Source organism: Parasteatoda tepidariorum, chromosome 2, assembly GCF_043381705.1.
Source record: "Parasteatoda tepidariorum isolate YZ-2023 chromosome 2, CAS_Ptep_4.0, whole genome shotgun sequence".
NCBI lineage: Eukaryota > Metazoa > Arthropoda > Arachnida > Araneae > Theridiidae > Parasteatoda > Parasteatoda tepidariorum.
This window is the reverse complement of record NC_092205.1, coordinates 22927703-22939789: the sequence shown is the minus strand read 5'-3', so window position 1 is coordinate 22939789 and position 12087 is coordinate 22927703. Positions and strand designations below refer to the sequence as shown.

The 12087-nt window shown below is 29.8% G+C and overlaps 1 protein-coding gene across 2 annotated transcripts; it reads right to left on the bottom strand.

The window, feature by feature from the left end:
• Positions 1-285: 285 nt before the first annotated feature.
• On the bottom strand, positions 286-12030 carry LOC107438099 (speckle-type POZ protein-like). 2 transcript variants are annotated; one of them, XM_016050277.3, is made up of 2 exons: positions 10086-12030; positions 286-635 (listed from the first exon to the last, which is right to left on the bottom strand). In XM_016050277.3, exons 1-2 carry the CDS (start codon positions 11542-11544, stop codon positions 622-624), a joined length of 1473 nt encoding a protein of 490 aa, XP_015905763.2. In that variant the 5' UTR covers positions 11545-12030; the 3' UTR covers positions 286-621. The 2 variants fall into 2 exon arrangements, with proteins under 2 accessions (XP_015905763.2, XP_042904771.1); XM_043048837.2 differs by lacking the exon at positions 10086-12030 and adding an exon at positions 5164-6731.
• Positions 12031-12087: the final 57 nt, after the last annotated feature.

Here is a 12087-nt window from a genome sequence, read left to right as displayed (position 1 = left end):
AAATGCAAATATATTTGATGATGATATGTTTTTTTAACTGCATTAAATTTATTATTTATTCTTCCGAGTAAAATAATAAGTCTGAAGTGTAAATAAAGTAGTGCTTTCTATTTATACTTCTTTCTTTCTTTCTTGGCCTACTTTGTAATTATAGTATAGGGCCCTTACATGAGGAAATAACTGAAATAATATACTTAACATGTTGATAAAACTATTAAACATGGTGATAAAGTTTTTTCAGAATCAACACTTAAAATTTTCCACAATTCTAATATGACACAGACATACATAAATTCAATTTTTATTTTGCATGATATCTACAAATTACAGATAGACTCATCAAAGTAAAGCACTAAAAAAAGAGAGGAAAAATAAAACGTTATTTAAAGGGAAACAAAGTGTTCCGTAATTACTTCTCTTAACAAAATATATTTTTAGGAGAATCATCAAAAATGAAATCAGAAAAATATGAACATGAAGAATCACAAACTAATATTTAAGACATGGGGAAAAAACTTTATCTATATCAACCGAATCTCTACTGCAGAAGGTGTGGCTTGAAACACAAAAACCTATTTGATTGCCTAGAAAAGCTTGAAGACTTTTTCTTACAATCGCCTCTCAATTCCTGTTGCCTGCAACAATCAAATAGAATTTTAAATTTTTAGTCCTGCCTTCCTCATAAGTGATTAAAAACTTCATAAAAACAATCTATAACATTCTTACAATAATATACCATGTCTAATCCATTAGAACAAATAATTCATTTTTACATCAATTAGATAAAAGCAATTCATAATTTTATCAGTTGAATACATACCACTATATCGTCGAAATACAACTACTTACTTACCGGTAATGTTCTTTGGGGGTCATGTTAAAATTAACAGATAACAGAAATGTTTGAAAATATTTCACCAGCTAATTTTACATTATTCTGAATAAAATTCAACCACTCAGGCGTGATGAAAACAATTTCTATTATTTTATTTTATAATCATCCTTGAGCAGCCGACCCAATTTTGGGTTTATGTTCTCTGCCGTAGCCTTGTAATTTTGAATACAGTACAGAAGACAAGGGGAACTCCTAGATCAAGTTTTGATGGAACTAACTTTTCGATAGAGCTAACCGGCATTTGCGTTGCATGGGGAGGAAAACCACGAAAACCTCCCATGTTTAGCCCAACGGCAATGGGACTCTAACCCATGATCTGTTTACCATTTGAAGATATTTTATATCTGCACTGTGGCCGGTGAGAGCCAGGTGCGGAATCCGATTCTAACCCGGTTCATTTTATTGGAAGGCGAACGCTCCATCCTCTAAGCCAGTGTTTCCCAAACTGTGGTACGCGGACCCCCAGGGGTACGGGAACAGTTTAGTGGGGGTACGCGTTCTTATGCGAAATATTTTATAACATACGAAAATTTCAGAACATTTTATTTAAAAACAAAGCTAGTCATGAAAATTTACGATTATGTATTTTTCGATTGGCTATTTATTGCAGAGTTAACAGTTAATAATTAGTGGTGTCAATAGCTAGTTGTGATTTTTAACTTTTGTGCAATCGTTTTTATAGTAAAAAATACATTCATTTTTTTTTTATTTGTGGTACACGGCATTACGAAAAATTTAGACAGGGTACACAAAACTCATAAGTTTGGGAAATACTGCCCTAAGCCATCACGGCTCGCACAAATTAATTAACATATTTCAAGTCACCCCTTTTAATCAGCAATATTATGTCCTTAAGTAAAAAACCGTTATTCAAAGTGCTTTTTTTTTCTTTCTCGTACGTATTGTACAGGGCGAAAAATAAAATAACAATCCATCCTGAATAATTTAACTAAATAACTAGATTTTCATGTTCTAATAACTAGATTTTCATGTTCCAGGACTCAATCTCAATAGTTTGAAGGAGTGATCTGAAATATGTTAATTAGTACAGTCGATATTTTAAGTTACGAAATCAGGCACAAAAATTTACTTTCTCTGAATGAACAAACCTTTTTTTCCCAGACGGATTTCGATTTCTGACGCTCGAAATAGGTTCTAGTTGCAATCAGGGTAATATGGTCCCAATAGTTAGGTCAGGAGAGTGGTCCAAAATTTATACCTCTGAATGATAATCGAACGTGGTGCGAATTTCGCCAAATCTCGAAAATGTTTTAAGCGAATGTAAATTTTTTTTGCATGCAATTGCAAAATTCATTTATCCAAAGACTATATATTGTTATTTTTATTCTAGGAAAAAAAATTGATTTCAGTAAATATTTATTATTTTAACTATTATATTTAATATGTATAAAAGATTTGAATTGTAAGGTACACAATTTTTTAAAATCATTCTAAATATAGTAATTTTACACAGAAAAATACAAAACATTTAGTGAAATCGGTCGAATAGTTCTTGCGAAATCTACTTTTTGATAAAACACTTTGAAAATTCGATTTTCAGGAGCTATACGACCGATTTCGTTCACATTTAATCGTACCTTGCAATTCAAAATATTTTTGACTAATATATTAAATAAAACAATAAAAAAGCATTTAATAAAAGTTATTTTTTGCAAAAAATTATTTTCGGATAAACGAATTTTACAATGGCGTGCAAAATTTTATCAATTCACATAGTTCTCGAGATGCGGCAAAGAACGCAAAAAGTAACATTAAAAGGGCCCAAACTTTGGACAGCTCTACTGAGCAAACTATTAGAACCATATTTCCCAGATGGTAGTAACCCCCAATATTTTGCGAGTCAGAAATCCGAAGTTGTCAAAAAAAATTATGTTTTTTTTCTTCAGAGAACGTGCGTTTTTGCGACTGAAACGTAATTTAAAATATCATCTGCACTAATTAATTTGCATATTATAGGTTGCCTATTGGATCCTTTAAGATGGAAGACATAAGTCCTAGAACGTTAGATCATAAATTATTCATAGAGATCAGTTTTTATTTATTTATTATTATTTTTTTTTAGTCTGCCTTTAAATCTTTCAAAATATAAATTTATTATTGTTTAAATTGATAAAAACTGATTTGAACAATACTGAAAAATGTTTTTAACGCATAGTACCCAAAAACATATAACTAAAAACAATAAATATATCTCTATATAACATAAAAACATATTGGTCTAACACAGTTTTCCATTGTTGTCGGTGCATTTTTATTGACCAGAAAATCACGTGGTAGGATCCAGTTTTCCTTCATTCATTTCCATATTGTTTTGGTTGTCATCAGCATAAAATTAATAAAAGTTATATTGGTATTCTTTTTCTAAAAATGCTTTTGTATCTGTAATTTAAAGTTATTTTCCTGTACTTCTATTATTACGCCTTTAATTCAAGAGTTTAAAACTAGGAAAATTGTTTTTTTCTTATTGTTTTATTACAAAGTAATTCTGCGCTACATTTTAAGTTAAAGTTATTTAGAAAGGTGGTCCAATCTTATAAACTGTTTTACTATTATTATAAGTTATGAGCTAATAACATTAATAAACTGTAATAAGTTACAGTTAAAGATATCTGTTAAATGATTTATAACTCAATGATCAGCTTTATACGCAATGAGATGCAAGTAAAAGTAGTATTTAATATATCCACCCATTTGGCAAGCGAAAATTTTAAATTACATTTGCAAACTCATCAAATTTGTTTCAACAATATATTGTTATAACTATATATTGTTATAACAATTGTTATTTTAAAAAACGATTACTTAGAAAAATTATTTCTGCTTACCATTAGATTTAAATAGGTATTTATAATACTAATAGATAATAATATTTGGACGTAGGAAGTGGAGCCACAAGCGTAAGCAAACAGAATTTCCTTTACTACATACATGTTAAGTGGATAATTTTAACTTTAGTGGAAAAATTGTGTTCTGCCAAGAAACGACAATAATTGCGAAGCAATTTTCGGGGTTGGTGAGCTGCAGCGAAAAGGGGGCGTAGCCCCCTAGTATAACTAATAACTTTTCAAAACATACTTGATGCAGAATCGTATAGGTATAATTTTGTCAGAAATCTTCGAATCTTAAATTTTAATATAACCCCCGCTATTACATTTACTCTACATCTACTTTAAAAAGCTATTCAATATTTTTATTCGGTACTTCTTTCTCTCTACACGCCATTTGAGTTAGGTCTCGGCGTGAGGGAGAAGCTTTTAAAAACAAAATCGCTGTTTTATAATTGCACATAATATAGAATCTTACATATAAAGCTTTTTTTAATTGCTTTCAATTTAATAGCAAATAATTTTCTTTGACAATTACACGTGATACTATCATATTAAATATAAATATATTTATAATAATAAGTATATTAATAGGTTAATATTTGTAATCATATTACAACAATGTTTTTCCTTTATACGATAAATTTAAGAAACATTTTCTCTTCGGACATATGCGCATATTTTTTTTTTCTTTGAAAAACTATTTTCACTCATTAAACACAGCTTGTAAATAGTTATTATTTACAAAATGTGTTTGAAGAGTATATTGTATATTATTTTTACATATATACTTAATGATTATTATATATATATATATTTTTTGTTTTGGTATTTTATCATTCTTTGATGTAGATTCATTTTTCATGTTTAATTTACGTTACAAAGTTAAATTTTGAAGTAATTTTTTTTTTAATTTCAATTTCAAATGACAAATTTTTCAAAAAAAATATTTCTATTATTACGCTTTTTAGAAAAGTAGAAGATTAAATAAAAAAAATCTTTTAAACAGTTTTGTTAAAAAAAAGAACATTAGGATAGCCAACATTAGGACAAAATTCGCCGTGTCATTTAAAAGTTAGCGAATGATTATTTTATCCTCATGAGCTTCAATGAATCTTTTTCTTGCGCGAGTTTCAATTTATTGTTATAAAAAAATATTTTTAACTATTCGCCGACTTGTTAAAAAAATTCTTTTTGAAGCCTTTGTATCTTAATAGAATAATGATACACAGTGGCGATTTCTGTCTAACTGAAAAATATTAAGTAAAAAAAATAATTTAAATTTAAGCAATTAAAATAAAAAAAGATTAAAAAATTTTAATTTTAATTATTTATTAATTTAATTAAATTAATTAATCGAAATTCATTTTTGAAACAATACTGTAATAAAGGCGACAAACAAGAATATAAACAAAAACTTACCTCAATTTTCCCTTGGCTTAAGCTCAAAATGAGTAGCAATGTACGAAAAAATTTCCGCCGATAACTCAGTATGCGTTTTCAATAATTCTAGCCATTCACTCGAATTTGAAATTTCAGTTATATGTTTTGCAATATAATCCAATGCACCTTTCTTAAGTTTTTTCTGGTTTACTTTATCAGCAACAACTATAACATCACATACATCTTCAACAGAAAGAGAGGGTATTAGATATTCAGCACATGTTTCCTTCAAGGATAAAACTTGATACTTTTCGGCCGCCAACAACAACTTTAAAGCACTCCTACCATCTTGAAATATCACATTACCTGTGTAAATAAACTCCAGAAAAGATTTCATTGTTACCACTTCTATATCAGTAATATCAACAATATCTGATCTATTCTCGACCATGTCTTGATCGAACATAACAGAAAACACAGGAGAACGAGCGGATAGGAAAATTTTATGAGCTGGCAGAGTCACATTTTCCGCTTGTAATCCTACATCTGAATATTTCATGTGTAAATACATGTCCTTAAGTTCCTTGTGTAAAGTTACGATATTATTTATTTCAGTAGTGAAGTAGCTATCATCAGAGCCTACGGTACGACTTTCCTCGTTACCGTTGGCTTCAGAAAACTCGCAAAAGAGAGAAAATTTTCCATTTTTCATATATTTATTTTCCTCTAGTTCTAACGCACTCTTAAGAATAAAAGAATGATAGTTCCAAGTTCCGTTACCATCATCTAATGAATCGAACAAATGCTTTTCAAAGTGAGACAAAACTTGATCGCCCAGGTTATTCAACAAGCATATTTTCCCAGAAATGATTCTTGGAGTTTTGCTTTTTCCCAACTTGAGAATTTTAATTTCTATTTTGTCATTTGGGAGCATTACAGTTATTTCGTACTGTGACGCTTTAAAAAAAGAAAATTTTCTAGTCACAGCACCATGGTCTAAGCAATCATTCAAATCAACTCTCCAACTAAAGGAACATCTGTCTATTTCAACCTTGGTGACGGCTTCACCTATAGCTAGTAGGAAGCTAAATATCCGACATTTAATTGTTATATGATCTTCTTTCCCCTTTCCGAAGGTTAATTGGTCCCATCCTATTTCAGTTCCTTTTCTAAATTTGTATTTAGAACTATCATTTCCTAGAGTAGTAGTGAGACTACCAGCTCCATTTAGTATTTCAATTTTATAGGCAATAGATATCTCTTCCACCCCTAAATCTTCATCACTTCTATTTAAAGTACACGCTTTAAATTCCTTTGTTTTTCTACCAGAAGGATAAAATTTCAGATACCATTTACTTCCGCCAGTGTTGTTGGGAGTGAAAATCGGACTCCTCAGAGCTTCCGTATATTTGCGATAACACATAGAATAATTCTCAATTTTCCACGTGTAGCAATATTCTACTTTAGTTACACTAGCCATATTTCACGTACCAAATCAAACGACACTAAGTTCTGAATGAATATCTTATAACTCAGATAAAATATCCGGCTATAGAAAATGCGAACTGAAACTCATAACTGTTATGAATCGATCACGTGTCTCGTTATCTACTTGTTCTTGGCATTGGGTTGAACAACCACCAAGGTCAAACAACGATCTCAATAAAGGCTTAACGATAGATAAATATGATATAATTTAGAAACAGTTTTTAATTTTATTTCAATATGTTAATTTTGTCCTTTCGCATTCGTTTTATTTCACTGAAATTATTTAAAAACATTAAATTTATTCAGATATACATTTTATAATAAAATTATGCTTGTAGGAGCATCTAATAACTTCAAAAAAATTTCTTAATATTATCTGGAAAGAAATCGAAAAAATTTTTCTCCTAATTGTAATTTTATATGAATAGTGATGATACATTTTTATGAAGCAGAAATACCTTTTTGAAGTTTGAATTTTAAAAAAATCTACATTTTTATATAGCTACAATTATCATTAAGTATTTCAAACCACTTTAAATAATTTCAGTATTAGAAAAAATATATAATTACATATGATTGTTATATTTCGTTTGTATTTTGTTGGACAGAGATGTACTTCTTGACCTTTTTTCAATTTAGAAAGTCTGCAAATTTATGAGCATTTACTTAAGTACTTAATTATTAATTAAAGTTGAGTCTACAGTTACACTTCATGTTTATAAGTATAAAAATTTAAAAAATTAAAAGAAAAAATGATATACTGAGTTGTCCCTAATAAATGGCATGACTTAGACCAACAGTAAAAATTCTATATTCATTTTTTTTTTACTTTTGGTCTAAGGTTAGTTGGTAATAGGGTAACTAAAGTCTAAAAATATGTTAAGAGGTAATTCCAAAATTATTAATAAAAAGGTTAAATTTTTTTTATTCATTTTTATTTTAGAAATTTAGATATTATGTAAAAGTGAAAAACCAAGTAAGATCTGATTCTTATTTTTCCAATTTATGTGATTACAATGACTAATTAATAGTTAAAAAGAATAAGATATTAACAAAAGCTTCTTTCTTGTTATGCATTTTATCGACAAAAATATTATGCACAAGCAAAAGTGATCCTATAACTTGTCACAGTCAAATCAGAGTTTTGTATAGTGAAACTATAAATTTAAAAAGGAAAATCTCTAAACACTAAACATAATATAAACATGACATAAAATGCAAAACATTTATAATAAATCGCGTAAAACGAGTTAGTAATGGCTAAACTAAAAACAGTTTTAAGCATTTCTGCAAATTCGAAAATAATTCATTCTATTAAGAGATCCCTCACATTCTTAGTTCGATGCTGGTGAAACAAAAGTAAGTTTCGAGGTAGGTACTTTATTTACGTCGCACTAGGGCTGCACAATGGTGTATTGGTGTCGGTCTGGAAAACATCCCTGAGAATGATCCGAAGACATACCATCACAACTTTGATCCTCTGCAGAGAAGATGGCATCTCCGCTTCGGTATCCTGACGACCTGCGCGCGAAGTTGAGCACCTTACGGTCGAACAGTTTAACGAGGACTGATACCGCGCATTCTCAGTCCCTACGCAGACTGATCAAAGTGGTCACCCAACCACTTACTAACAGCAGCCAGTGATGCTTGACTTCGTTGAACTGCTGAGAAATGTGTTTTTACGATCATTCCACAGCGGGAAGTAAGTTTTAAGGCCTTTGTTATGCAGGAAATTAACAATGACTTTAAAAATACCGAAAAATTAAAATAAAATGAAAATCAATGAAGTAAACCAACCGCAAAAGGTTCCACTGAGATAATTTAAAGAAAAAGTTTAAATGCAGTACAACTTAAAGTATAATACTTGGTGACTGAAGTTACGTACATAATTTTATGATAAAATTACTTGCAATGCAATTGCATGAAAGCTTAAAAGTTATGATTTAAAACACACACTGTATGAAATATATATGACCATAAAACTTCATTAAAACTTAGAATTTAGGGAATAAAAATTAATAACAAAACTTGAAACAGTGTTATTAAAACTACGCTAGTGTTATTAATGCACGCTGTAAATCTGGTTCAAATATATTTGATGATGGTGCATTTTGTATCTGTATTAAATTTATAATTTGTTTTTGCGTGTAAAATTATTAGGCTAAATGAAGTAAATGAAGTAAAAATAAGTAGCGCTATTTACTTTTACTTTATGTATTCTTTTTTTTATTTCCTGGCCCACTATATAATTATTTTACACGGCTCTTATAAAGTAATGATTGAGATATACCTAGCATGTAAAAACTATTAAATATGTTAATAATTTTTTTTTCAGAACACTTTAAATATTACACAATTTTGACATAACACTGACATACATATATGCAATTTTTATTTATCATAATATCTGCAAATTACTGATTGACTCAACATGTCAAAGCACTCAGTAAATCATATTTAAAAGAAAGAAAAGAAAAATATCCTGTTATTTAAAGGGATATTTGAACTTGTAAACAAAGCGTTTCGTAATTACCACTCTTAACAGAATATATTTTTAAGATAGCTATCAAAAATGAAGTCTGAAAATATTAAATCAAAATCTAATATTTGCAGGGTGCGTAGCGTTTTTAAAAAATGCTTAAAGGTGCTTATTTTCAATTTTCGTTCTTTTAAAGCCTATAAAGGAGCCTTTTTTAATGGGGTGTTTTTAATAATGCTTCATTTTCCCTTTTCCAAAATGAGATTTTTCTTTTACTATGTTGATTTTAGCTTCGAATTCTGAAAAAAGACACAGTTCACATTGTTCTGCTCAACGTTTTCACTATTAATTCAACCCCAAACTATTTCAGCATATTATCAGTACGCAGCGTATGAAAACGTCATTCGTTTTACATGATTCAAAATTTTATGACTTTTGACAATCGTTAAAAACAGTGCTAAAAGGGTTTTTTTGACGGTTAAAACAAAATAAAACCGCTAATTCTCAAAAAACTTTCCAACCCTGCCAAATTATAATATATTCTTAAAGTGCTTAAAAACATTTTTTGAGTACTTGAAAATGCTTAAAAGGTGCTTATTTTTTGTTAAATAATTTGGCTACGCACCCTGATTTAAGTGATGAGAAAAATAAAAACATAATCTACATCAGTCAAATCTCTACTGAAGAAGGTGAGGCTTGAAATACAAAAGCTTATTTGATTGCCGAGGAAAGCTTGAAAAGTTTTTTACATTTTATTTTTCATAATCGTCTCTAAATTCCTCCTGCCTGCGACAATCAAATGGAATTTTAATTTTTTTTCCTCAGAAGTCGTTGAAAACTTCATAAAAAAATCTATAACATTTTTACAATAATATACCTTGTTTAATTCATTGGAACAAATAATTCATTTTTAAATCAATTAGATAAAAGCAATTCATAATTTCATCAGTTGAATACATACTACTATATCGTCGAAATACAATTATTTACTTACCGGTAATGTTCTTCGGGGCCTTGCTAAAATTAGCAGAAATGTTTGAGACAATTTCACCAGCTAATTTTACATTATTCTGAATCAAATTCAACCACTCAGGCGAGATGAATAAAATTTTTGAGTTCGTTGCAACAAAGTTCATAGCAGTTTTTTTTAAATACTTATGACTGATTAAATCAGCTAAAGAAAGTACTTCGAAGACAGTTTTGAAAGATATAACAGATTCCAAGAAAGAAACACATTTTTCCTTCAGTGTCAATACTTGATACTTATCGGCTACTAACAATAATTCTTTAGCCATTGCATAATCGATGTCTTCAACTTTCCCTGTGTAGATAAATTCCAAGAACGATTTCAGTGTGTCTGAATCCACATCAAAAATTTCCACAGTACTAGTCTGAGATTCTATCATATCCTGGTGGAACATTGCGGCAAACACAGCGGAACGAGCTGCTAGAACTGATCTGTGGGCATTCAAAACGTCATCGTCGGTTTTCAATTTCACATCAGAGTAAATTTTGTCATGAAGCATATTTTTAAACTCTCTGAGTAAATTTGGGCAAATATCTGTATTCGAACAATAATTATCCTTTGAGCTAGCAATGGATTCTGATACAACTCTATCTGAAGCAAAAAATTCACATAAAAGAATAAACGGATCGTCTTTTATATATTTCCCAGGGTTAATTAATTTACTTGGAATAAATAATGGGAACTCCCATACTTCATTTTTAACATTGGCTTGAAAAAAGTGATTATCAGTGGCAGACATTGTTACTTTTCCCTTCACAGTTATTATAGACAATTTTCCCTTGATAAACTTGGACGAGACCGAATCTTCCTCGTTCTGATGAATGCTTATTTTCACCTTATCAGCAATCACTCTCAGCTCGAGGATGTAAATTGATTTCGTAGAAAATTCGATCTTGGTACTAGCTTCTTTCTTGGAATTATCTTGGAATTTCAATTCCCAAAGAAACGATGCTTGATCGACACCAATCTCCGTACAGGCTTCGCAATCAGGAAGTCTTTTTTGCGTGTCAGAAGAGAATATGCGACAACGGACGACTAGAATGTCCTCCACTCCGTTTTTTAATTCATTGTTCAATGTAGACAATTTTAAAAACTTAGGAACGCCCAATCTCTCTCCTTTCTCAAAAGTGTGATTCTCTATAGTTCGAGTAGCCAGATCTTTATTACTGTCAGTCATTCCAACGATGGCTAAGTCATAACTTACAGTGTTTACTTCACTGTATAAATCATTATTCTCCTTTCCTAAGAAAAAGGATATGTATCCTTCGTCCTCCTCTCTATATCCTTTGGGATATAACTGTAAATTCCACTGGCTACCTCCAAATTTCTCCGTTGTAAAAACAGGACTAATCAGCTTTTCTCCATTTTTATGAAAACACAGTGAAAAATTTCGTATTTTCCAAACAAAAGTTAATTCTTCAAACATTTTGTTCAGAGAATTCTACTGTAACAAAAAGGCGATATAAAACTGAACACTTTAAGTTTAATCAATGGTTGGTCTGATATTTCAAAGATAACGCATCACGCTTGCTCCAATTTTGATTATTACTCTTTTATGTTGACGCAAATAGATTATAATTCTAAAAAATACTTCTCACCGTTATTTTTTACTCCTCTCATAGTTGTTTTTCTTCTGCGCAACAATCAGTAACTGTGTCTATGTTGGAAAAATCAACGCCCAAAACTTAAATCGAAATCCAAATGTAAATTCGATTTCTTGCAAATCGATACATTGCGCATTGTCATCAATTTAACTTTTGACAGCAATTAACTTTTTTTCATTATTCTTTGACTAGTTATCAATAGAGTAAAATAAAATAAATTATGAAGCATTCTATTAAACTAAGTGCATAACTTTAGGGACTATTTAAGTCAGGGGTTCTTAAAACCGTGAGACATAGCCATTGTCTAAAGGAGAGTGAACAAATTAATGTAAAATAGAAAAGTGTTATTTATAAAACAAGATCGA